We start from the raw sequence: 27,391 nt of genomic DNA, 5'->3' as shown, positions 1-27,391 counted from the left end.
CCAGCTCTGATGATTAACGTGAAGTAGGTGATGCAGTAGCTGGTGTGAGGCTTTTTGGAGGAGGAAAATGACACTGCTGAAGCTGAGGGCTGCAGGCAAAAAGTTGTTTCCACGTTCTGCAGGGGCAAGCATCCTTGTCAGGAGCACAGAAACATGGAGAGTGCATCACCCTAGGGAGAAGCATCTTCCCACTGAAGATTTTTCCCTTGCTTGTTGTCCTGCCTTGCGATTTTTTGATTTTTAGGCCTTTTTTAAAATTCTTTGAGTAGTTCTAAACAGGGTCACCTTTTTGGGAATTAAAGCTTGTTTGCCTTGTAGGGAAGCATTTCATGTTTTTGATCACAAGAGGATGTAAAAGCCCCTTAGCAAAGGGGCTTAGGGGGCAGTGAGATCCCCTGGGTGAGCAAATAATAAATGAATTTGGTTTTACCTCTCACAGTTGGGAACTCATTGTGTGTCTGTGGTGAGGAGAGATTGGAATGCTGCTCCATGGGCTACTCCAGAGTTTCTCTTGGATTTTGGGAAAGACTCCACCTTTTTCAGAAACAGACTTCAATGAAACCTTCCCATAAGAAATCACTTTTTTTCTTCTGTAAAATTACATTTCCATTAAGACAGCATTTCATTAAAAAAATGCCTGCAGGAGCTGGCAACAAGTCCTCTGTGATACAGAGTCCCAGGAACAAAACCTGGCTTGGCTCAGTGTTTTGCACCTGCAGAACTGTCAGAGCAGCCCCTTTTAGGTTGTTTGCTTACATTTATCCCTTCAGAACAACACCTGAGCATGTGAAGCACCTTTCCTCACCTCTGGGGGTGTCAGTTCCAGGCTTGCCAGCGCGGGAGAGGCTTTAGCTGGGCTGTTTCACTGCCTTAGGGAAGAGCTGCCGGGGATGGGGACGCTCAGCTCAGCTCTGCAGCAGGCAGGGAGCGAGCAGGGGGCGGCCAAAGTGGGGTCAGTGAGGGGCCGGTGTGGGGTCAGCGAGGGGCCGGTGTGGGGTGAGCGAGGGGCTGGTGTGGGGTCAGCGAGGGGCCGGTGTGGGGTCAGTGAGGAACCGGTGTGGGGTGAGCGAGGGGCTGGTGTGGGGTCAGCGAGGAATCGGTGTGGGGTCAGTGAGGGGCCGGTGTGGGGTCAGTGAGGGGCAGGTGTGGGGTCAGTGAGGGGCAGGTGTGGGGTCAGCGAGGGGCCGGTGTGGGGTCAGCGAGGGGCTGGTGTGGGGTCAGCAAAGAACCGGTGTGGGGTCAGCGAGGGGCCGGTGTGGGGTCAGTGAGGAACCGGTGTGGGGTCAGTGAGGAACCGGTGTGGGGTGAGCGAGGGGCTGGTGTGGGGTCAGCGAGGAATCGGTGTGGGGTCAGCGAGGGGCCGGTGTAGGGGCTGGTGTGGGGTCAGCGAGGAACTGGTGTGGGGCCAGCGAGGAACCGGTGTGGGGTCAGCAAAGAACTGGTGTGGGGTCAGTGAGGGGCCGGTGTGGGGTCAGCAAAGAACCGGTGTGGGGTCAGCGAGGGGCTGGTGTGGGGTCAGTGAGGAACTGGTGTGGGGACAGCAAAGAACTGGTGTGGGGACAGCAAAGAACTGGTGTGGGGTCAGCGAGGGGCCGGTGTGGGGTCAGCAAAGAACCAGTATGGGGCCAGCGAGGGGCCGGTGTGGGGTCAGCGAGGAACTGGTGTGGGGTCAGCGAGGAACTGGTGTGGGGTCAGCGAGGGGCCGGTGTGGGGTCAGTGAGGGGCCGGTGTAGGGTCTGGTGTGGGGGCAGCGAGGAACCAGTGTGGGGTCAGCAAAGAACTGGTGTGGGGTCAGCAAGGAACTGGTGTGGGGTCAGCGAGGCACCAGTGTGGGGTGAGCGAGGGGCCGGTGTAGGGGCTGGTGTGGGGCTGTTGTGGGGTCAGTGAGGAACTGGTGTGGGGTCATCGAGGCAGGGCAGCACTGGGAGGGCGCGGTGTGCGGAGCCCATGCCAGCCCCAGGCGCTGGTGGCAGCCCCAGGCACTGGTGGCAGCCTCAGGAGCCAGGGACAGCCCCGTGCCTTTCCCCCTGGTCATCCAGTGCTTCCCAGGCGGGGCAGCTCTGCCTCCTCCTGTCCCAGCCATTTAAAAAGACATTTTTTGCTGGGGAAGTTCCCACTGATTGGATTTCCATGTGGTGCCTCTGACCCGTACAGGACATGGAAAGATGGCTTTGCTTGCCCTGTGTATCCCTGTTGTAGTAGATTTTTTTAGTAACTGCTTTGACTTTTTTTGCTGTTTCCCCAGCATATCCTCCTCTCCTGAGCCATAGAAGCACCTCCTTTCCTCGACCTCTTTTAGCTGTTTGACCTGCATCTAACCCTGCCTGGCTTCCCTTGGCAATTGCCATCCCTGCATCCGCAGCCTCCCTCCTGGTGCTGCTACCAGAGCAGGCTCTCAGTTCACCAGGGAAGCAGGACTTGGCTGTGCTGCTGTGTAAGCCAGGGTGATGCCCTTCTGTGCAAGTTCAGGCTCTGTCACCAAGAGTCAGACAAGCACCTGTGGTGGCATTCATGCCCACAAAAGCGTTTTAGATTCTGAAAGTCCTTTGGTGTTTGTAGGGACTAAGCCCCAGTGAGATCAACCCTGGTAATTAATGGTCCCAGTTTGCCATGAGCAGGACTGTGTGTGCTGCTGCATTATAATAGGGTTTGCCTCCAGTCACTCCGTACAATTCTTGAGAGCTTTGCTGAGGATTTTTAGGAAGAAGGTGATGGGAATAGTGGGAAACACATTCTGTTCCCCGTGTGAATGGTCAGCACGGCGTTCTGAGGACACCACTGCCCTGCTTTTTCAGTGACATGACTCCTCAGACCTGCCATTCCTTCTGCTGCCAGCGTACACTTTTCTCAAGGCACCTGAGACAAGATCATCTCTGTGTGCTGCCCAAGCAGAACAAGTGATTATAGAAAAACAAACCTTGGTAGGGAAGTTCATATCCAAATATTGATTGGATTTGTGTCTGGTGCCTGTGTGATTGCTAAAGGGGGAGGAAAGGTGGGCTTTGCTTGCTCTGTACATCTCAGTTGTTGTGGGTTGAGTAAGAATCAAGATGTGTATTAGAAATGTTTTTCATGCTGTCTCTTCAGTGATCATGCACTGGGTTTTACAACACCCAGTTCATTCTGTAGAACATCTCTGTACAACAGGCAGCCAAGAGCAAGCAGAAGCTTTATCCAGCTCCCAAATAAAACCTGGGACTTCAGGGGCTTGGTTAGAAAGGTATCAGTGGTTATTGGGTTTATCATGTCCACAGGGCACTTCTGAGACTGTCAGGCTGAAGGCTGGTAGCTGAGATCTGATGGGTTTTTTATGTGTCATGATAGATTTTGCAGGCAGGGACACCCTCCTGTATGCCAGGTTGCTCCAAGGCCTGTCCAGCCTGGCTTTGAACATTTCCAGGGATGGAGCAACCACAGCTTCTCTGGCACCCTGTGCCAGGGCCTCCCCACCCTCCCAGGGAAGGATTTTTGCCATGGATAGGAATGTGAACTGGGAGAAGTGTTTGCAGTGCTGTTGGTTTGCTGGAGACACCCTTCTCTTGCTTCTCCCTGGGCTTGACTGTTCCAAATTTGCCCATTTCAATTAGTGTAGTTTCTAATGAATCCAAAAAGGCTGAGTGATATCAGGACCTAGGCATGCAGGATCTTCTGCCTAACCACTTACCTACTTGCTGCTTGTTTATGTAGGATTTCTAGTTTCCAGTGTGTGCTAAACTCTGCCTTGATTGGGACAATAATCAACATCTTCCCACAAAAAGAGATTATCCTCTGCCCATTATGTCTCCCGAATTCTCATTGCAATTTGGCTTTTACATGGTCAGAGCTTTTGTGTGTTTTTGACAGTTTCAAATCTGTTTTCGTTTCTATTAGCCCCTAATAGACTGCCTTGACTAATGAATCATCAGCTGCCTGATATTTATCTTGTGTGGAAAGGGCTGCCTGAGAGGGCTGGAAGGTGGTTTGTTTGGGGGTTTGCTGGGGTGGTTTTGCTTAGATTTTCCTCCTAAAATAACCAAAGTTCTACTACTACAGCATTAGCTATGCTTGCCTTGTTCTGTGCTCTTGTGAGGATGGTTTTCTGTGTGACTCAGATCTTCTGTTTGTTAAATGCCACATTGTGATTTGATAGCATAGTAGTCAAATAAAACACTCAGTAAGAATCTTAAGTAATTTTTATAAATTGCTGCTTGCTGTTTCCATAGAGGTGCTTCTTTAATACCAGAATACCAGAAACACATTGAAATGAAATGGAAAAAAAAAAAAAAAGAAAGAGAAAAGCTTCCAGTCATCTAAATGAGAGACATAATGAGGAGTAGGTAACAGAAATAGATAATTTTGTATTTTCAGTTCCAGCTGCAGGTCAGAGCTCAGCTGATGGTCCAGGCTGTGGTTGCTAAGACTGTGAGTTCATATGGAGCACTAAGGTGTGTGATTTACTGTGGATTTGCCCTGCTTTTGGATTCCTTCTGCTGAACTCCTGGCTGGCTGTGGAGTGCAGCCAAAACCACAGGGCCCTCTCAGCACTGTGCTGCTCCTGGATTGCAGATTGCTCTCCAAATTGCCCGGTGCTTAAGGAAATGCTGCTGCTGGGAAGTGGAAGCAGCTCTCCCTGGGCTCAAGGGCATTGGAGGGAGGAGTGTGGCTCTTGGTGCTGAAGGAGCACATCATAGAAATAACAAATAACAAGGGAAGAAGCTTAACCTAGGATTTGTTGATGCTATGGCTTGCTTCCCTATCTCCCAAAAACATGCTCTGCTTGGGAGACCCTGAGCTGTTGGATGTTTTCCCTTGGAGCATGCATTTATAAAGATAGGAGAGCCTGATTTTCCAAATCAGCACTTTACCCAAATGCAGATTGCTTTACAAACAGGACAACTGCTCATGGTCATTTGGAATCCAGTAATTAATTCCAAAATGTCATTTAGCTGGCGGGGTGCTGAGTTCCATAGGGATCACAGGTGGTGTCAGGATTTGCTTGCAGCCTCTCCTCAGCTCCTGCTTTGTATTTTTCCACAGTGCTTTGTCACTGGTTTTCATGCCAACAGTGAACTGGTTTCAGCTCTGGAGTGTCTTCTTTTGCCATGCTCTTTCCTTCTTTTCATATCTCAGCATAAATACAGGTGCAATATGTGGAGCACAGTGAGCAGCTTTGTCTGCCCCACGGTAAACTGGTCAGGTAAACTGGATTTTTGATTTGGAGGATAGTCCAATGTCCAGAGCCAGCCATGGAGAGCTGGGGGAAGCCAGCAGTGCCTGAATTTGTGACTGCACAACACAGGATGTAAATCTGCTTTTTCTGTTTCTCTCTAAAGCCTTGTCAGAAGGGGTTTGAAGTGTCCCGAGGAAAGGACCCAGAAAGGGCAGTGGTGGCTACAGGCTCTGCTCTGCTCCTCAGGAGGGTTTTAATTTTCACCAGGGCAGGGGAGAGAGCAAGAAAACCCCGAGGGAGGAGGACAAGGGGCTGCTCTTCTGATTTGGTTTGTTTGGGTTTTCTTTCCCTAAAAAGTCACCTAGGACAAAGGCTCCATAAGTTACAGAAATGGAACTATTTGGTTCTGCTGCTTCACCAGCATGGGGAATGCAGCCTGGCAGGGATTTGATTTATTACAGCAACAAGGCAGAAATCATGAGGAAAAGCCAGTCCCTATCACCGTGCTGAGTACTGGAGGGGTGAAGTGTGTGTTTGAACGAGCTCTAATGCTTCATATTAAACTTCACAAGCCTTTCTATCCTGAGAGAATTCTGCTTAGACCAAATGTATTTTCCCTGTGAGTCCTCCCTTGGTTTTTCCCTGTGCTGGGACATTTCCCTGCACATGGACTCTGCTCAGCTCGTGTGTGCTTTCTGCTTCCTCCCAGGGGCTGCGTGTCCTTGCTAAAGTGGCAGCACAGTCAGGGATGGCATGGGCAGAAATGTCCTGTTCCCTTGGGAAGTGTTGCTGTGGGTGCTGTGCCGGGTGCTCTCGGTGTGGAGGGGGCTGGAGGATTTCATTTTCAGTAGCAATGTCCTTTATGGCCAGAAACAAGCCCTCAGCCCTCATGGGACAGGCTCTAGGGTGAGCTGGCCAAGGCATCCTCCCTGTCCCTTTTCCTGTTCACAGAGCCAGGTACAACCAGAATACTCCTGGCCTAACAGTTCAAACTTTATCACAGCCTTTAATCTCTTAGAATAAGAATAAAATCATGTTTCTAATGGTTACTCCCCTGTGCTGTTACTTTATAAACATCTCCTTTCCATGCTCGATTTCTTGGCAATATTTGAACCCCCATTCCCACTGTGGTTGGTGGATTCCCTGAAGAATGTCTCTCTCCTGCTTGGGAAAATGATGTGTTTCATCATTCAACATTCAACAAATCACCAGTTAATCTGTGACATATAGGTCATGAGCTACTGTGATAAAATTTTATGTTCTGGGATAATTAGTGCTGAGCTCATCAGGTCCTAACAAAACCAGCCCCAGCATCACCCTTGGGCAGGGATGTTTCAGTTATGACCAATAACTGGAAAATCTCACCAAGGAAAAAAAGCCAGTGGCAGCTTGGCCCAGCCTCTGGCAGCCGTGAGAGACCTCACAGCAGCTGCTGGCAGCCTGAGCTGTGTAACAAAGCTCAGGAACAGAGCTGCCACTCTCCAGGGGTGACAGATCCCACAGAAATCAGTGTCCAAGGGACACCATCCGTGTCCAGGCAGAAGAGGTGGCTGGGATTCTGCAGCTGTGGCTGCACTCACCTGCCCACGAGGTCCAGCTGGATTCAGGGAAGGTTTCTCCAGTGTGGGACACAACCAAGCTGCCAGCTCCTGTTCTGTAAGCAACATTACTTGAACTGAAATGTGCCACTGAAGTCTCTCTTGGAACAGACAAAACCGCTCCAAAGTACATTTATTTCCAAAGTTTCTGACAAGTAAGAGAAGCAGCTTTGTCCCCACTGTGGTGCTTGTTCTGGTTGAAATGTTCTCAAGATGTTTTTGCACGCCATAAACCAGGAATGTTGGAGCTCTGCACTTGTTATCGATCTCTTATTGGAAAATGAACGGGGTATTGACAGATGGAAAAACAGACAAATGAGTTATACTTTGCCCCCCTCCATTTTTCCATGCTAATTACAGCTGTCTGATGGTTTTACTTGCTGCCCCAAGGAGCAGAGTGGTAGTAAGTGCAGGAGTACATTGCTGAGTAGCTCCTGTGTTCTGCCTGGAGCAGATTCATTCCAGGAATGCATTAAGTGATATTTCCCTTTAATAGATCAGTGTAAACATCCAGCGTGAGTGGGAGGCTGGGAGGAGAGGAGTCACGCACTGGAATATTCCCCCTTACACATTCAAAATTCATGCACTGCTGGTGGATACGTACAAGTTGTTTTGAGAAGTTGCTTAGGCCTTCAGACTTGCCCCTGGATGTCCTTTTAGTGCTGATGTTGAAGATGCTTTGTCTGTTAGAATACTTAAAAGCCTTGTTAAATGTTTAGTTTCGCTACTCTGTACTGAACATATCACATAGGAATCTTTCCTTTTTGTTGGCTTTCTTAGAATCCCAGGTTCGTTTGGGTTGAAAGGGACCTTAAAGCCCTTTCCATGGGCAGGGACACCTTCCACCATCCCAGAGCCCTGTCCAGCCTGGCCTTGGACACATGCAGAGACAGGACAGCCACAGTTTCTCTCAGCAGCCTCTGGATAGAACACACAAACCCACCAGATTCCATAGACTCTGTGCTGTCTGCAGGAGGGAGCTCTTTCCTGTGATTTCTTACTCAGGTTCTCTGTGTGCAAGCCGTACCTGCTGAGGGGGAAGATGCCTTCAAAGGGATGTAGCTTTGCACAGATATTTTGTGTCTTCCTTCACAAGCGAGAATTTAATTTATAAAAGATGTATGAGATCTCTTTGGTATCAGAATTGAATGTTTTACATTCCACAACAACATGTAATTATTCATAAAGCTTGTCTGCCTTTCTTCTGGATGGTCTGATCTCATACAGGTACAGAAATCCCAGCTGTATCCTCAGAGTAACAGCCACAACAGTGCAAATAAATACAAACACTGCAGTGTTGTTTTGCTGAGAACCTGAGCAGTGAGGAGATCTCTCCAAAGGCATCACAGCTTTTTAGGCTGGTTTTGCTGAGAATTTTCAAACCAATCTAAAACGGAAATACAGCCGCCTTTAAATCTGAAATTTGGGGCCAGAACTGAACAGAGGGATAAAACCAAAGTAGGTTTCAGAGGAGCTGCAGTGAAGTATTCCAATGAAGTGCAGCCCAAAAATCCTGATGGCTGCACGTTTCTTTCAGCTGTTAAATAATTCCTCCCTTTGCCTTTTCACCCAAGTGCAGTTGCTGCATTACTTGCAAAAATAAAGAAAGGAGAAAAAGCCACTTGCCAGCAGCTGGGAGCTGAAGCAGCTTTCTCCCATCCCAGCATTTCAGGAAGGCAGTCAGCAAAGTGCTTTCCCGAGTGGCTGCTGCCTGCCTGGGTCCTGCTGCAATCTCTGGAGAGCAGAGGGACTTGGTGGGGGGGTTTGTGTTCATTTTGTTTGGCTCCTTTCTCTTAGAACGAGTCCCTCTCTGCCTGTACTGGTGCTGCTGCCTCAGAGCCTGGCTGAGAGGTGCTGCCCGGGGGAGGAACGAGCCACGTCCTGCTCCTCTCCCGTTTTCCTGCCGGCACATCCAAGGGAGCTGGCCAGGCTGCACGGACAGGAGGAGCAGCCCCTCCTCCCCAGGGCTCAGCACGTTTTTCCTCTCATTTATTCCGTGTCCCTTCACTAATTTGGGGATGTCAGCAGCGTGCCTTGAGCAGCTCTGTGCACGTTTTGGGATGAGCTGCGGGATGGAGGTGGGGAAGGGGCTGTGTCAGGGCAGCTGGAGAGAGATACAGCCACAAATGTGTCTGTCAGGAGCCAGCTCGAATCCTGGCTGTGCCTGTGATGCTCTGTGCTCACTCTGCCCTTCCCTGCTGGAAAAGATGTGCGGGAGGGGCAGGAACTTCACGGGAATGCAGGAATCATAGAATGGCCTGCCCTGGGAGTGACCTCAGAGCTTTTCTCCTTCCACTCTGTCAAACCTGGCCTTGCACGCTTCCAGGGATGGGGCAGCCACAGCTTCTCTGGGCAGCCTTTCCTGGAGAGGAGGTCCAGGAGCTGTGCCTCCAAGGAGAGGGGAGACCAGGATTTTGTATGTTCACTCTGCTGCGTGTCATTGGTGGGGCCGGGCAAAAATCCTCCTTTGGGGATGGAAGTTGAGTCTGGGTGCCCAAACCAGACCTTGTCCTCACATCCATGGACGTACAGCCCGTGCTGGGGACAGAGCAGGTGCACCGTCTCCTCCCTTGCCCTGTCTCAGGAAGGTTTGGCTGTTCCCAAGGGAGAACTGAGGCACGGGAGAAGCGGTGGCTCGTCCCTCGGTGGGAGCCCTGGCCGTGCTCCGGGGGATGGCCATCCCTGCGGGATGGAAGGTGCTGCTGGAGCCGGTGGGGCACCTCCTCCTCCTGCCCTGCACTCCTCCCCCTGCCTCCTGCGGTGTCCGCGGCATTCCCACCTGCCGTGCACAGGGAGAGGGATGCTGGGCACGGCAGGGAGCCGCTCGGGCAGCGGAGCACACGGAGCTGTGCCCTGCTCTCGCTGGAGGAGCTCCAGAGCAGGAGCAGGGACAGCGCTGTAGGAATTGGATCATCCTGCAGGTCTGTGCTGGGGGAAGGGGATGTGCACAGCAGCCACTGCGGCTGAACAGCCCTGATCCCACAGGAGCCATCGACACTACAGCTTCCAGGGAGAGAGCTCCTGGCACGGGAAGCGCACGCAAAGGAGGAAATAACAAACAGTTCATGCTCAGAGAACAGTTGAACAGAAGCCTCTCCTTCCTGCCGGCAGCTCAGGGCACTGGCACTGGCAGGGAATTGTTCTGGAGCACAGAGCTCTCCCGGTGATCTGTGTCCTGCAAGGAGTGCCAGGGGTGCACTGACACATAACCTGTGCCTGGTCCATGCCCAGCCCTGCTGGGTGTCTGTGTGCCTGGATCAATGTCACATTGTCCCACAGGAAATCTCTGCTCCAGCAGCTGCAGTGCCAGGGGAGGGCTCTGGCCAGCGCCAGCAGTTTGGTACTGGGGGCTTTGCTTTGTTTAGGGCAGAGAGGGAATTTGGAACTTCCTAAAGTTCAGCCTGGTTTTTGATTGACATCCTTCCCCCTCATCCTTCTCTTTCTTTGGAAATGCAAGGAATGGCTTTGCATCCGATGTCAGTGAGGCACTTCCCTCTCCAGGGGGAGCTCACTCGGGGCAGTGTCAGCCACCACCCTCCAACTTCGGCATGAGTTCCTTACCTGGGGCTGTTGTACTCTGGCTGCTCACCTTGGACTGTTTTACTTCTTCCTGCTGGATGCTTTTTGTACCTTTGATCAGACTCTGACTTCACTCATCATCCCCATTCCCTGCCTTTTTGGTTGCATTTCAGTGCAGATTCATAGGGCACCAGCAGAACCTTTGACATTTTCTTTTGGAGCAGCTATACCTCTGCTACAGCATCCCAAAATAATGGCAAAGCTTTCTTAAAGGTTTTCAATCTTGTCAAAATTGACAGGTTCCACTCCCGACAAGGCCTTTTTTTTACCTTCTTTCAGCAAGAAACAATATCCAGGTTTTTAAAGTTGTCCTGTTTGCTCCTGCAGATTTGTGTTTACTGGTGCATATGAGAACTGTGATGGAGAAGGAGTTTTTGCACAGAACGAGACCATCAGGGTCTTTCTCAGTTATTGCTTGTGCCAGATCAAAAGGGTTGTGAGTAAGATAGTGATTCCTAAAGGATTTTTTCTTGATTGGAATGCTTGTTGGTTGCTGGCAAGAAGGAATATTAAACTATTGTTTCTTCTAAGATACTTCATTAAGAATCCATTTTGTAGATAAAACTGGAGGCAGTTATTAAAAAAAAATTGTCTTTGAATTTTTAATGTTTAACTCTCTAAATTACTGTCAATCATCAAATCCCAGAATGGGTTGGGCTTGAGGGCCCTGACAACCAGATAGCCATAAGAATTTGGGAAAATATGTTCACACTGTGTGGAAAAAAAAAAAAAAAGATTTATGGTGGCTGGAGTTGAGCTGTATCACAAAGTTCTGGCTGTTCCCTCCTTGTGGATTTGCATTTCCACCTATCACTGCTACCTTCCCATTCAGCCAGCAGGGAATACATGGAGAGACTATTTTGCCAGTGGCATCCCCAGGTTTTTTTTTTTTTTAATCTTGGGTATTTATTTGTTCCTGCTTCTCATTTCCCAAAATAACAGTTGGTTGCTTGTTTGTCCTGTGTTCTGTTGGTCCTCACAAACCACCTGGGAATACTGATAACAACAAGTCCCTCTCACACCAGGGTTTTGTTTTCAGTGTGGGGAGCAATATCCAAGTAGGAACAGGTATGGGAACGAGAAAATTATCAGTGGGGGATATTTCCCCCCATTTTATGTAGTAATGATAAAAACCAAGCAGTCTGGGGGGAGTAGGTGAGCTCAGAGTGCTCTCAGAGCTGCTGGAATTGGCCCCACTGAATTCCCAGCCCCATCCCTGTGAATTCCCAGTGGGCAGCAAAGTCCTAGAAAGTCCTTGGGCTCCCTGGTTGATTACAGCAATTAAGGACCATAAAGTGTTGCTCAAATATTACCTCAGCAGGTGACAGTAAAATGTCCTCTCTCTTGTATTTTGCTCTCAGCACGTCGAGTTTTTCGATTGCAAGGGCTCGGGGGAAGGAGCTGCTATTTACAGCCTGCACACAGCACTTGGAAAATTAGGGCTTTTTCTTCCTGAGAGATTCCTAGCAGTCCAGAAGAGCTTCTTGTAGGTTCAGCAGTTGAGCCATTTCAGGATTTGCTGCAGGAAAAGTAATCAGAGATCATGGCAGCTCCTCGGAAAAAGAAAAAAAAGTACAAGGAAAGAGTAGAAAATGTAAAAAAGGAAAAATTAAAATTCTCTGTTTGTAAGCCTCATTTATCAGTGTTTAAAGCAGCTTCTAAACCTCCTGGTTTGGAAGCTGTTGGAAGGAAGGAGCTAATTAAAACTATAACATAACACAACATACTCAGCTTAGGCCCAAACTTCATCAGTTGCTTGGCTTAAATTAAGCAGCGTGAAATTCATTTCAACAATGCCCTCCCAGCATGTCACAATTCCTTCTCATTCACTACCCAGCGTGAACATTTTAAACAAAGTAATTTTCCTATAATTCTGTTGAAGATTGGAGTCTGGTTTGTGATTTTGTGATGTTCTAAACCACTTCTGTTGAAAAAAGTTCAATAAATATTCAGGGTTATTTTGGTTGTGTAAAGCCTGATGGTGTGGGAAGTGGTGACACCACTCTAGAAGAAAATCAGGACGCTGTAATCATCAAAATCCTTTAAAAAGATGTATATTCTTTAAATTAGCTGTTGGAATTAGGAAGAGCATGCAGTGAAAGCAGACAGGTGGCAAGGACCTGCTCAACACTGAGGAAAATTCCACTTCATTCCTCACATGTAGAGCACCCTGAAGGTTCTTGTGCTGCACATCCCTGCTTTGGGGACTGAAGTGCTCCGTGTGTCTTTGAAAGAGATGGACTGGTTTTATTTGTTGGGAAATCATTTCAGCTAATGAATGGGTGCTGCTGATTGCTCCTCCAGGAGGAGAAACTGAAATTTTTTCCTTTGTTCAGCCTGGAGGAGAAAAGGCTTTGGGAACACCTCTCAGTGGCCTTCCAGTACCCTAAAGGGGGTTATGAAGTGAGGGAGAGGGACTGGGGACAAGGGATGGAGGGACAGGAGCCAGGGAATGGCTCCCACTGCCAGAGGGCAGGGATGGCTGGGAGATTGGGAATTGGGAATTCCTGGCTGGGCTGGAATTCCCAGAGCAGCTGGGGCTGCCCTGGATCCCTGGCTGTGCCCAATCCCTGGAGCAGCCTGGGACAGTGGGACGTGTCCCTGCCATGGCAGGGGTGGCACTGGATGGGCTTTAAAGTCCCTCCAGACCCAACCAGTCTGGGATTCTGGGATTCTGGGAGTGTCTGAGAGCAGTCCCTGGAGAGGACATGAGCAGGCCCAGCTTGGCACAGGTCATCCTTATGGGGATTTGTGAAGGAATTTCGAATGAGTTGGAGATGGGACCTCTGAGTTTTTTAGATGGTGTGATTTATTTTTGTATCTTCTGCACAGGCAGGAAGGGTGAGTTGGGCTCAATCTTCCCTGCGTGGCTCAGAAGGTCACAAGACCCTTAGTTACAAGACCTGTTAAGGATTTATTGACCAATAAAACTCCACCAACAAGGATATTTATGTTTTTGACTTAAATATTTTGTCTTACGTACTCATGTGTCAGCTTTGTTAGCCAGTCGTGCTATGACACACAAACCCACAGTGCAGCATTCTGAACTCCTCGTTACCTCTGGAACTGCTTTTATTTTTGCTATATCTTAAACTCTAAAACTCTAAACTTTCCTCTTCCTAACTTAATGTGTCTCTGCTTTAAACTATAAATCCACATTCTCACTCCTAACACTTAAGTTCAGAAATGTTTTCCAAGGTCTCAGCTCAAATCCTGGGTTTAATTCTGAACTTTGGCCTACAAGCCCAAAGTTCTGAGAGTTTCCTGCATTTTAGATTCCAACACATCCTGGTTCTCCCAAAGTGACCTGGTGACAGGAGAGCCCCAGGGAGAGCAAACCAAGCTAAGCTCCATGAAAACAAAAGGGAAATAGAGATTAACTGGAACAGAGGGAAATAAGAGGATAAATGGGAGCTCACCCTCTTGCAGATCCCAAGTTAAACGTCCCTGGTGCTAAGGCACTAGCTGGAGGTGTGATTTTTTTTTTATTTTTATTTTTTGGTTAAGAATTGATCCACCCCTGTGAGCAGCAGCTCTCCATCCCAGCCAGCAGGGAGGGTGATTGGAGGGGGGTTTGGGAATGCACCACGTTATTCCAGCACCTCCTGGCTGAAGCCTGCATGTCTGAGGGATTGCTGTGGCAGACCACATATGGCAGCCACAGATGCCTGTGTACTTGGGAGGATGATTAAGTTTCGTTTGGGGGCAGTATTTGTAATTTTTTTTTTTTTTTTCCTGGAGACTTATGGAATTTTCCTGCCTTCCCAACGTGTTATGTGGGACAGACACAGAGCATCCTCCTCACAGCTCATTTGGGATACCAGGTGCACTTTTATTACCAGGTTTCATCAAACCCAACAGCAGCAGCTTCCCCAGAGCCTTGGGAAGATCATTCAATGCTTTCAAGAGCTGAAGTAATTAGAAAAAGTAAAGCAGTGTCTCTGTTCCGTGGCAGCTTTAGTTTGGAGCCTTTTATCATGGAAAAATAGCACCTTTTTTTCCTCTCCTGGGACTGCTGAATAGCTTTCCTGAAAAAGAGGGACCAGCTGCAGAGGGTGAAGCAAAATTCAGGCTCGAGGTGTTCAGGTGTTGATTCAGTCCCAGGTCTCACAACCTGCATTTGGAATAAAGCACAGATCAGAGCGTTCCCAGGCAGATCTTTGCTGCTTTATGGCTGAACAAAACCATGGGATTTGAAAGGTTTGTGTGTTCAAATTTGGATCACTTTGTTGGGTGAAAACCACCTGAGCCTGTAGCCATCCCTCTGGCTGTGATCCTCACCTTCCCCCTGGCTCTGAGAGTGCAGGAAAAGTGCTTTGGGTGTTATTTTGTGGAGGAAGATCTGGATTTTTCACCCGTGTAAAGGAAAAGTTCAGAGCAGCTCATCTATTCTCGAACCACTACCTCAGGCTTTGTGTGTACCTGCAGCGCCTGCTAAGCAAAATCCTGTGCCTTGCATGTTCATTTGAACATTACCAAAAGAAATGGGAGTATTTTGGCAGTAAATAGAGATATATATTACCAGTATTTTTTTTTTAAACTCTGTCTATTGAATGTAGCAACACAATCTGTGCTGAACTGAAGGCAGCTGGAGAAAGGAGATAGACTGCAAGATTTGAAATCCAGGGGAAAAAAAAAGAGATCAGGAAATGTTGGAAGAATTGCCCTATTTTCTAACAATTAGTATTCCCAAAGAAAAACCATTTCTTACTACCTAGTAATTTCCAAATTGCTGAGACACCTAATGAGTTGTCTTAAATAAATTTACCAAACATATAGAAGGAAATAATTGCTGAGCATTTGATTCTGAAATCACAACTCGGTGCCAAGCGGTTGTGCAGCTGCCTTGTGTGTGTTGGGGATTCAGCAAGCAAATCATTTGTTTGGGAACTGAACCTTGTCCTGGTTGCACTTCCAAGTGCCACATCCACGTGGGAATTTGTGGGAAAGCCTGAACCTCTCTGCTCCTGGACCTCCCTTTTTAACACTGCAGTAGCTGGAATGGATTTTGTAGTTTGAGGGGGATGTTAGTAATTCCAGAGGATATGAAAGCAAATAGGGGCTGTGCTGCCAGTGGGATCTCTGCAGCCCTTTCCACATGGGAATAATGCTTTGCTCTCCCTGCTGCACAGGGCTGCAGCTCCCATGGAATGCCCCTCCAGCCTGGGTAGGACTCTGCAGTATTTTACTGGGCACACACAGATCTTCCTGGCCCCGGTTTCCATTGCAGCACAGCGAGGTTTTCACGCCAAAGGAAGAGATCCCCACTGTTTTGTGTTTGCCTTTTAATTAATTACATCACCTGCCCAGTAATTAAATTTAGCTGCCCACCCTGAGTGCTGGGATGAGGTGAGCACCAACTGTGGAGGCCACTGGTATTTAAAATGTGAGTGTTTCTTAAGTCCTCGACTTCTGGTTCTTGTTTTCATGTAAAAATGAGTTGATGCTTATTTTCTGTGACCCTCCCCACCTCCATGACATACTTCTGGTAGTAACCTGTGAGTTAAACCTGCTCTTGTGCACCTGGACTGGGGAGATCTTCGTGTTGGGGCTCAGAGTGAGCTGCTTCCCCAAGGAATAACTCTCCTGTGGGTTTTGTGGGGTTTTTTAAATAGTTTCTGGAACATTGGTGGCATAAGGCAGCATATGGCCCTGCAGCCATCCCTGTGCCTGTTTGCTCTCCTTGTGCTGTGTCAGGAGCTCTGTCAGGTCTCTGGGAACTCGTCAGGGAGGGACGTGGCCTCGATTTTCCCAGGAACTTGCAGAGGGCTGAGGACACTTGGGCTTTTTTTCGAGTTGAGGCTCCAGTTTGTGAGGGATTTGTCTTGGGGGAGAGGGAGGATGGGCTGATGGAAGCTTCCTGCCAGTGAAAGGGCTGGGAGAGCTGGGCGTGTTCAGCCTGAGGAAGGGAAGGCTCTGGAGGGACCTCAGAGCCCCTTGCAGGGCCTGAAGGGGCTCCAGGAGAGCTGGAGAGGGACTGGGGACAAGGGATGGAGGGACAGGAGCCAGGGAATGGCTCCCACTGCCAGAGGGCAGGGACGGATGGGAGATTGGGAATTGGGAATTCCTGCTGGGCTGGAATTCCCAGAGCAGCTGGGGCTGCCCCTGGATCCCTGGCAGTGCCCAAGGCCAGATTGGATGGGGCTTGGAGCAGCCTGGGCCTGTGGAAGGTGTCCCTGCCCTGGAAGGAGATGAGCTGTGGGGTCCCTTCCAACCCAAACCAGTCTGGGGATTCCATGTCTGCTCAAATATGTTTCGTTGACCAATTTAAAAGCTTTGGAGCAACCCCTGGTTCAGCTCTTTGGTCTGCTGGGTAATCTCTGAGTTTGGCATCAGGACAGGACCTTTGGGATCGTTGGGAATTTGGCTTCCTGGGTCTTGCAGAATGAGACTGCCTTGAGTATCCCAAAGCCTGTAGGGAAGCGGGGAGGTGCCAGGTGGGATTGGTGTTGGGGAGGAAGAGAGAGGAGCACAGGAGGAGAGGATGGGACAGAGGGTGAGCATTCCAGGCTGTCCCCAGCTGGGATATTTTCCCAAGTGCACATTCCCAGTCACTGGGGGAGCTCTGCCACTGCCAGCAGAAACAGGCTGTGTGCCTGGGTCTGTGTGCCCAGGTTTTGGTTACAATGCATTATATACTTTTTTTTTCTGAGCATCTTAATACAGAAGAACCAATCTATACCTTAACTTTTACCTATGGCTTATCATAACTACTATCATTCCAGGGTACAGCAGTGCCTGGGGAGGGGCTGCTGCCAGGAGCTCTCTGAGAGCAGGGATGTTTCCCCAAAGGCTCTCCGGGTTGGGATGGACCCACAGCACCCTAAATCTTTTCAGGAGAGGCTGCCTGTCATCTGGCTGATTGGAGCTGCTAATGGATTGCTGCTTTAATTGCCCTAGCAGTGTGACAGAGCATTCCTTAGGGATGGAGGGAGAGCTGTGGATTTATGGCACTTGGGGAAAAATTACTTGCAAGCTCAGTAAGTCTTCATTTTTCAGCTGAAACAGCTAAAGGTTGATTATTCCTTCAGTGAGCACAAATGGCTGAATGTTGTAGTGTCCAGGAAGAGGATTCATGTCACCTCCTCCTCCCTAAAATGCTGGGGCATCCCCATTCACCAGGAATATTGTGTCACCCTTTCCCACCTTGGCACATCCTCCAGCAGCCTCACGTGCAAGACCAGTCTGTGAGCAGGAGAATAAAAATGAACAGACCCACTGTTCTTTCTGCTTTACCCCCTCTCCCTGGTGCTTTTGGGATTGCTTCAAACCTCCACGTTTTTAGCTAAGCTGAATTACATTAGTTGATGAGAGAGGGAGAAAATAAATAATAAATTGCACAAAAAAATGAATTCATAGGAGCCCAAAGTATAAGGGCTGTGAAGTAAGCCTTGAATAATGTAATTATCTAGAAAAGCCTGTTTCTTTCAAATTGCCAAATCTGGTGTCACTTGAACTCACTGGAGCCCCACTTGACAAAGTTCCTCTGCCTCCCAGAGGGTCGTGGGACTGGGGTTAGGTAAGGGTGGGATTGATTATTGGTCCTCAAATGTTATGTGTGAAACTGTGGGCACAGGTGATATCCCCAAATGACCAGGCTGCTGCTCTAAGCAATGGGAAAACAAAGAAATTAAAGGGTCTTTTTAGAGAATTACAGAATCACCAAGGTTGGAAAAGCCCTCCAAAACTGAGCCCAACCTGTGCCCAAACCCTCCCCAGAGCACTGACTGCCACATCCAGTCCTTCCCTGGACACCTCCAGGGATGGAGACTCCACCATTCCCTGCGCAGCCCCTTCCAGTGTCTGGCCACTCTTTCCATTAAGAAATTCTTCCTTTAGGAACATCTTGGTGTACAAAAAAAAAAAAAAGGGAAATGCCTTTCCTCTTTCTTTTCCTCTCATTCCATATTGCAGTTTCAGCAAGTAGGAGCTGTCAGAGCAGAACTCACTGCACTTGGTGCTGAGCAGACAGCAGTGTTTGTGTTGGATTGTTGGGCAAAATTCTGTCAATATTCCACAATATTTCTGGCAATAATTCTGATCTCCAATCAAACATTTCAAACAGAACCCAAAATTCAGTACAAGTTTGGCTCCTTCTCTGCCCCTCTCGCTGCTATTTGCAGAATGGTGCCTGGTTTTCAGCGTGATGCTGCAGCTCAGCACCGTGTGAGTCACAGTCCTGGGGCTGCATCTTCCAGATAAGGCACTGGCTGTCGGGAACGACTCGGGAGAGCCGGGATGCTGCGGCTGTGATTGTACCAATCCCTGGCACTTGGCACACGGGCACCACTCAGCCTGGCAGAGAGAGCAGCCCGGGGTGGCCTGGCAGCATCAGCTGCTCTGCCCGAGGCTGTTTTCTTCTGACAGCAGTAAATAAGTCGCTGTTCAACACACACCAGTACAAACCAGTGTGGGCACTGTGTGTCCAGCACAGGGCTCTGCTTAAATTCCCTCACTGAGCTAGGCTGGATCACATCGGACCTGAGTAAAGGACCAGCAGTGCCCCAGGGGTGCCCAGCTGGCCAAAGCGGCCAGTGGCCCCTGGGCTGTGCCAGCCCCGGTGTGACACAGCCCGGGGCACTGCCCGTCCCTGTGCTGGCACTGCTGGGGCACCTCCAGGGCTGGGGACAGCTCTGGGACAAGAGGGACCCTGAGGGGCTGGAGCGGGGCCAGGGAGGGGAACGGAGCTGGGAAGGGGCTGGAGAATCCCTGAGGGAGCTGGGAAGGGGCTGGAGAATTCCTGAGGGAGCTGGGAAGGGGCTGGGGAATTCCTGAGGGAGCTGGGAAGGGGCTGGAGAATTCCTGAGGGAGCTGGGAAGGGGCTGGAGAATTGCTGAGGGAGCTGGGAAGGGGCTCAGCCTGGAGCAAAGGAGGATCCAGGAGGGAAAAGCTCTGCAGCAGAGCCCTCCCCAAACTTCCTGCACTTTTTTTTTCCCCTCACGTTTTCTCCCACTTTTTAATTTTCCCCCTCATGGCAAGGGAGACCCTGAGGGGCTGGAACAGGGCCAGGGAAGGGAACGGAGCTGGGAAGGGGCTGGAGAATTCCTGAGGGAGCTGGGAAGGGGCTGGAGAATTCCTGAGGAAGCTGGGAAGGGGCTGGGGAATTCCTGAGGGAGCTGGGAAGGGGCTCAGGCTGGAGCAAAGGAGGATGCAGAGGGATCTTTTCCCTCTCTGGAATTCCCTGCCAGGAGGGGACAGCCGGGGGGGTCGGGCTCTGCTGCCAGGGAACAGGGACAGGAGGAGAGGGAACGGCCCCAGGCTGGCCCAGGGGAGCTCAGGGTGGGCAGCAGCAGGAATTTCCCCATGGAAAGGGGGCTCAGGCATTGAGAGGTGTCTGGGTGAGGCCTGGCCGAGCGCTGCCGGGTTCCCTGCTCTCTGCTCCATCCTGGAGGAAGCAGAAGGAAGAGCAGGATGTGCAGCTCCTAAAGCCACTGTTCAGCCTGGGGATGCTGCACTTGCTCCAGCTCAGGACCCTGAACTCTGCGTCTTCCCAGCCCTTCCCAGCTCTCCCTGGGTGTGGGATGTCCTGGAAGGAATTTTCTGCTGTGTTTAAAATCACAGCTGGGGGTGAAGCTCCTGTTGGCAAATCCTGTTGTTGGCCTGGAGGAAATCTGCCTTTCCCCAAATGAGTATGGAGCAAGGAGAGAGCACAGGCTCATCAGTGGTTCTGAGCCAGAAGAGTCCTGATGGATGTGGATTCACAGGGATGGACGTGGATCCACAGCAATGGCCATGTGTTCACAGCAATATTTAAGAACAGGTGACTTTACATGGACAATAAGGATATTGACTTCTCCAGTGCCTGTGCTGCAGGATATAAATCAATGTAAGGGAAAAAAAAAGAAGGAGAATATAATGCTGTAGAGTGGCTCTGTTGGAACACAGAGCCACAGATTGATCAGGAGTAAATATTCTCTGCTTTGCAAGGTTAAAGCCCTGTTTTTCCACTGGCCCCACACACATAAAGATCAGGTGTGTGGGATGCTGCAGTCAGGCTGGTCTCTACAAAGAGAGGAGCCACTCCCCACTTCAGGGCTTGCCAGATACCCTGAAAAATGTCCCCAAAAATGGCAAAAAATCCAACTGTGGCAGCACCTTCTTTCCCCCTCTGCAGGCTGATGCTCTCTGCTGCTGCCTGAATGTGCTGGTTCTGTGTCATATTGATACAGAGCTGTTGAGCAGCTTTAATAATGTCATTTTTGCCACTTTTTCCCCCTGGAAGCCCAGAACAAAGCTCTGTGTGAATGAGAACAAAGCCCTTACACAACGGAGCATATTCATGGGGAGGGATGATTCAAACCAAGCTTTATAATTCCTTAATTATATTTGATGTGACCTAACCCTTGACAATCCTGAGTCTGAGGCTGTCAAACAGGATATGAACATTATAAAGACTTTTGGACAGTGCCCAGAGCTGAGCTGGATTTCACTGTGTCAGTAAGAAAGTGAAGGAGAGAGGTTTTCTCAGATTTTTGTCTTTGTAAAACTCACTCAAAAAAAATGTGAAGAAACAAATTACTTTTAAAGTATTTTTGAAATTTGACTGGGGAGGGGGTTTTCTGTTCCTTACCTGTGTTTTCTTAGTGACCTGGGTCTCCTTTCAGGGCTCAGCAGATTCGTACACGAGCAGACCCTCAGACTCTGATGTCTCTTTGGAAGAGGACAGGGAAGCAATCCGCCAGGAAAGGGAGCAGCAAGCAGCCATCCAGCTTGAGAGGGCCAAGGTGTGTTCTTCTCACATGGGCCAGGTGCCTTCTGCCTGCTGGGAAAATTCACACTTGATTTTGAAATACTTTGGCAGTCGAGTCAGAGTATCTGCAGAGAAGATGTTTGGGGAATTTAGTGTAAATATTCTCCTCTAAATGGGGATGTTCTCCAGGGAGCTGAACTCTGCTGGCCTGGGTGAAATTGCCAGGGCTGCATTTTTATGGATGAGAAGTTCCCAGTGTTTTTGATGTTTTTTTTTTCTGTTTGTAGTCCAAACCAGTAGCATTTGCTGTCAAGACCAACGTGAGTTACTGTGGGGCTCTGGATGAAGATGTTCCTGTCCCAAGCACTGCCATCTCCTTCGATGCCAAGGACTTCCTCCACATTAAAGAGGTAAAACCCAGGCAAAGGGGATGGGAATGGGAATCTTCCTACAGGCCAAGGGCTTTGATTTGAGCAGCTGAGCCATATCCAGGAGGGCACAGTGAGGATGAGCTGGTTCTTCATCCCTTGTGGAGTTCCTGCACCCTGGTGTGCTTGTCCTGCCCTTTTGGAACACTTGGTGTTGTCAGCATGTTGGAATTTCATCACACAGGAAGGAAATAATACCCTTTAAAGTGGTGGGTTCAGATTCTTTTCATCAGAACAAGTTTGTGATGCATCAGAGATGGTGCAGGAGAAAGGGATTCCGTGGTGCATTAAGGATTCCATGGAGCAGCACCAGGTCACACCAGGTCTTCAAAAAAAAAACACCAGATAGGCTCCCTTCCAGAGAGGAAGTAACACTTAGGATAATAGAGTAAGCAAAGAAAATCCTGAAGAGGACAGATGCAAAAATAAGGGATAAAATGGAATAAATGAGCCCTGAGTATAGCTTTGGTAGAGAAAATTGCATTTTATTGCATGCTGAGCATATTTTATGCAATTTTTTATCTGAAGTGAGCCCTCCACATTTGCATAACCCCCTGTTGTGCTGTGGATTGGTACAGAGGCTTGCAGCTTGCAAAAGCACTTTTTCATCTCTGCATTTTGGGTTTATTTTGGGGTGTTCAGTGCTCATCTGTGTCTTTCTTTGAACACGTGTTCATCATCACTCCAGAGCACTGATCTCCCTTAGACAGAGCACATTCAGGAGGAAAACACCTGCTGCTGCCCCTCCTCTGCTGCTGGAACAGGGAATTGCTTCACACCCCCTCTCCCTGAGAGGGAAAGGCAGTAAATTCCCTTTTTCCAGTTTTTAATCTTGGTTTTCCTGGACGTGGCCACCTTTATTGTCAGGGCACTGATTGAGTTGCACATTCTAAGCTCCTGTCATGCTGCCCTGTACATTTTTCCAGACAAGTGTCCCAATTCCATGTCTTGGCATTCCATGAGTTGTCTCCCAAGGTCTAAAAACCCGGGATCACACTGCCAACTGAGCTGGAAACCATGTGGGTACTGGTGTTAGTCAGCTCAGCCTGCCTGGAGCTGGAACTCAGCAGGATTTGGGGAATGGTTCCCCATGCAAAAAGGCTTGGCAGGATTTGTTTCTCAGTGATTCCAGGTTTTGGAATGTTGCTGAGCTGGGTACAAAGTCAGGTCACCCTCTGGCAGGATGGAGCAGAGGCACTGAGTGAGGAGCTGCTATTTTGAGGCTGTGCCCTGTATGTCTCATCTGTCTCCTCCAAACTATACATCCTGCTTAAAGGATGAAATGGCAACAACTCCTGACAGAGCAGAAGGAATCATGGGCATGGCAACCAGGGGAGGGAACGTGCTCCTCCCACACATGGAGTAACAGAGGGGAGGGAGTGACCTAATGCTGATAAATCCTGGGTTTATCTGCAGCCTTGGCATTTGTGTGTTCAGATGCTCTCAGCGTAGCCCAGACTGGTTTGGGATGGAAGGGACATTTCCACTGTCCCAGGCTGCTCCAAGCCCTGTCCATCCTGGCCTTGGGCACTGCCAGGGATCCAGGGGCAGCCACAGCTGCTCTGGGAATTCCAGCCCAGCCAGGAATTCCCAATTCCCAATCTCCCAGCCATTCCTGCCCTCTGGCAGTGGAAGCCACTCCCTGTGTCCTGTCCCTCCATCCCTTGTCCCCAGTCCCTCTCCAGAGGGGCTGATTCTGATCCCACATCTAGAGGCATCACTCAGAGGTCCATGAGGACAGATTCCCATGGTCAGGCTGTACCTTTAGAGCTAAAATGGAGCAGGCAGTGCCCTTGGAACTCAGATTTTGCAGGGATTGGTTTTGTAGAGTCAGACTGGTCTGGGTTGGAAGGGACCTTAAAGCCAATCCAGTGCCACCCCCTGCCCTGGGCAGGGACACCTCCCACTGTCCCAGGGTGCTCCAAGCCCTGTCCAGCCTGGCCTGGGACACTGCCAGGGATGGGGGCTCCACAACCTCTCAGTTCACTGATTTCCAACAGCAGGATGCTGAATCCTGAAGGATTTGTCTGGTTCACAGACTGGAAGTAGTTGTGTAATTTAATATACTTCAAATAAAGCTTTGCTCGCTGCCACTGTCCGAATCAAGGTCAGAACAGCAGGAGGAATAAATACGTAGTTGGAATGATCAAATAATGGAACCTCTTGCCTAAATATATAAAAGAGGATGAAGAGGTTTTTCAGCACAGGAGGAATGCATTCCCTTCCTTAGTTTTTATATATGTTAATATTTATGACTGGGTTAATGTTCAGATATCTGGGTTGATAAAAACCCATTTATTTTCCAGGGCTGAGGCTCTGTGTTTCAGAGTCATCACCAGGCACTGCTGCACCTTTGACAGCACGGCCTCAGTGTTCCTGCAGGAGCTGAAGTGCTTGCAAATGTGGAGCCAGGAGCAGGGATGAGCTCGAAGATGAGATCTCTGTGATGGCTTTTTCCTCGAGGCAGGCAAACAAAACCCATTCACTCGTGCTGCTCTTAATGACTCCAGAGTCAGTTGTGAAAAGCAATGTTTCTTTTGAACACCGAGCTGCCTAATGAAGCAGAACAGAGGAGAGGCTTTTCAGATACTTTTCTTCAAAAGCTCTGCTGGCAGCAGCTACAACAAATCCTTTTCCACTCTAATATCCATCAGGATCCTGCTTTTCATTTTGCCATCATTAGGGACAGACCAGACTTTCAATAAAGCAGAAAAATATATGCTACTAAAGGTCAATGAAAAAATGCTATACTTTAGGTATATATTAAAGTTTCTCCCTAAAAGTGAATTTTTCTTCATCTGTCATAACCTGTTAATAACATTCCTACAAATACCTGGAGAGGAGGAAGGGAAAGTGGTGATCTTTTGTCTGGACCATTAAATATGACAAGCAATATTTGATGGGAAGCTGAAGGTGTTATTTTTATGTTTGCTGCTGGGAGGTTGTTTGGTGGCTTCAGCTCAAAGAAAAAGGTTCTGCTCATTAAATCAACCTTGAAATTAAATCAGCAAGGGCCAGGGTGAGGGGAAATGGCCTCGGTGCTCTGCTCTCACACATGAGCCTGGTTCATTATCCAGTGTGGAGTTAAGGGGTGTGGGTAACTGTTGGGAAGGATGAAAGTTTGACAAGAAAGTCTCACAGGTATGTGTGCTTGGCAGAAAGCTCTCTGAATGTAGAACCTGAGAATGGAACAGAGATGGAAGCAAGTTTTGATACAGAAGAATAATAGTTGTGTAAATTGAGGTTTGCTGTGCCAGTCCTGCTGGACAACTAAGAAGGCAAAGGTTATGTTGAGTTGGAAAGAGGCTTTATGACTTAGAGCAAAGGATGAGCTGCCCACAGACAAAAGGATGTTTTTACCAAGCAGAAAGACACCACAGGCAAAGTGGTAGAAAAAAGGTCTAAAATTTTCCATTGCAAGAAAACTGAAAAACAACTTTAAGCTTAAACTGTAACATACTAACTCACGTGACTGGAGAGTATTAGCCAAAATATGGTAATGATAGTAGTTATGATAAGCCATAGGTAAAAGTTAAGGTATAGATTGGTTCTTCTGTATTAAGATGCTCAGGAAAAAAAAAAAAAAAGTATATAATGCATTGTAACCAAAACCAAAGGGTCTTCAGGCCTGTCTGCAGCAGGAGCTGGCAGCTGTAGCCGTGGCTCTGTCCCCCATGAGCCTGCACTATTGTGACATCTGGGGGGGAATCTGGGAGCTGGAGTGGGCAGGAGCCTTTGCTGTGTTGCAGAAATACAACAACGACTGGTGGATAGGGAGGCTGGTGAAGGAGGGCTGCGAGATCGGCTTCATCCCGAGCCCGCTGCGCCTGGAGAACATCCGCATCCAGCAGGAGCAGAAGAGGGGCCGCTTCCACGGAGGGTGAGCGCACCCTGGCCTTTGCAAATCACCTCAAATCCTTCCTCACCCCGGGCAGAATTTCCAAAGGTCACCTGCTGCTGCTTTATTGCAGGGCTTTTGCAGTGTTGGGTTTGGGATTCCCGGTGGAGGTACGGATTTGCGGAGAGCGGGAGATGTTGGTGATGAGAAACAAAAGCGGGTTTGGCTTCAGGAAAGAGCAGTGAGGGATAATGACAGGGATTTCTGAGAGTTCTGTGTGCCTGTGGCCTTAAGTCAACTTGGTGCTCAAAGTCTCCCAGATTTTTCCCAGCTTTTCTTAGGTTGTGGTTTTTTTTCTTCCATTTTTTTCTTTTTCTCTCCATTTTGGCCCAAACCAGACTTGTCAGACTTTGTAAGGTCAGCTTTGCCATCCTTTGTTCTTCATCTTCCAGCCTAAGGTTTCTGAGTCTCCACCCTGCCAGACCTGGAGATGGCAAATCCCTGGAAAAAGGTCTGGGAGATAAACCTGGGAAATGCTTTCAGAATGATTGAACAGCATCCAAATTTTTTCTATATATTTTTGACACAACTTCAGGGGCAGCCAGTGGGTCTCAATATACAGAGAAATTACTGAGTGAGATGTTCCTGGGATTTGTATGATAAAATTCCATATTATCATGACAAAACAGTTAATATTTAGCTTTTTTAGTTAGAATCATTTATATTTGTATGACCTCATGGGACAGTTCCTCCCCAAAACCTCCCACATTTCGGGGTGCCTGGTGTTAATAGGGGCCTTTTCTGCTGCTGTAGGAAATCCAGTGGGAATTCTTCTTCAAGCCTTGGAGAGATGGTTTCTGGCACATTTCGAGCCACACCTACAGCCACAGGTAGGACAGGATTTATTCAAGGAAACCCCTGCTAATAATTCTGTTTTAAAACCCTACATGAGAAATGCAGGTTGTCCCCTTTGCTGAGTTACTGAGATGTTTTCCAGCAAAATGTTTGCATGCACAGGGGAGGAGGGCAGCTACTCCCAGCCTGCAGGAGTTGCTGAGGGCTGGGAAAAATCCTTGGGAACAGCTGCCCCAGTTTAATGCATAGATTGCCCAGTTAAATGTGTAGAATATCCAGTTTAATGTATGAAATGCCCAGTTCAATGCACAGATTGCCCAGTTAAATGTGTAGAATACCCAGTTAAATGTATAAAACACCCAGTTTAATGCACAGATTGCCCAGTTAAATGTGTAGAATATCCAGTTTAATGTATGAAATGCCCAGTTCAATGCACAGATTGCCCAGTTAAATGTGTAGAATACCCAGTTTATTGTATAAAATGTCCAGTTTAATGTATAGAATGCACAGAATGTTCAGTTCAAAGCACAGATTGCCCAGTTCAATGCACAGATTGCCCACTTTAATGTATAGAACACCCAGTTTAATGCACAGATTGCCCAGTTTAATGTATAGAATACCCAGTTTATGCACAGAATGCCCAGTTTAATGCACAGAATGTCCAGTTCAAAGCACAGATTGCCCAGTTTAATGCAGATTGCCCAGTTTAATGCACAGATTGCCAGTTTAATGTAAAGATTACCCACTTTAATGCATAGAACACCAAGTTTAATGCAGATTGCCCAGTTTAATGTATAGAATACCCAGTTTATGCACAGAATGCCCAGTTTAATGCAGATTGCCCAGTTTAATGCACAGATTGCCCAGTTTAGTCAGACCTGAGCAGAGGGAGGTGCTCAGACAGAAATCAAAGTGCTTTGGCAAAGGGGTTTTGGTTGCCTGGGTTTGTTTTAACCAAGTTCTCATTTGGTCTTCTAGCAAAACAGAAACAAAAAGTGGTAAGTAATGCTTTTGTTTCCATTTTATTTCCTCCTGCTTCCTAATTGCCAGGATTTCCCTATGGATTTGTTTGGCTGATGATCTGAAGGGTTGTTTTTTCCCTCTAGACAGAACATATTCCCCCCTATGATGTAGTGCCATCCATGAGACCTGTGGTGTTGGTGGGCCCATCACTCAAAGGCTATGAGGTATGGACTGAGGTGTTTGCAATTAATTCAACTTTCATTCTCTCTGATCATCCTCAGTAATTCAGTG

General features: G+C 48.6%; 1 protein-coding gene across 2 annotated transcripts in view; it reads left to right on the top strand.

Annotated features, from left to right (window-relative positions):
• Positions 1-27,391, top strand: part of CACNB4 (calcium voltage-gated channel auxiliary subunit beta 4) — an 87,636-nt gene that overhangs the window by 39,478 nt on the left and 20,767 nt on the right. For both annotated transcript variants that reach the window (XM_053982599.1, XM_053982598.1), the window contains 6 exons: positions 20,931-21,050; positions 21,304-21,426; positions 25,194-25,324; positions 26,096-26,172; positions 27,116-27,135; positions 27,244-27,324. In XM_053982599.1, the coding sequence (XP_053838574.1) occupies positions 20,931-21,050; positions 21,304-21,426; positions 25,194-25,324; positions 26,096-26,172; positions 27,116-27,135; positions 27,244-27,324 (552 nt within the window). The remainder of the gene's footprint in view (positions 1-20,930; positions 21,051-21,303; positions 21,427-25,193; positions 25,325-26,095; positions 26,173-27,115; positions 27,136-27,243; positions 27,325-27,391) is intronic.

This window comes from Vidua macroura, chromosome 7 (genome assembly GCF_024509145.1).
Source record: "Vidua macroura isolate BioBank_ID:100142 chromosome 7, ASM2450914v1, whole genome shotgun sequence".
Lineage (NCBI taxonomy): Eukaryota > Metazoa > Chordata > Aves > Passeriformes > Viduidae > Vidua > Vidua macroura.
Note: the sequence above shows the minus strand (reverse complement) of the source record. Positions and strands in the feature narration are given on the sequence as shown.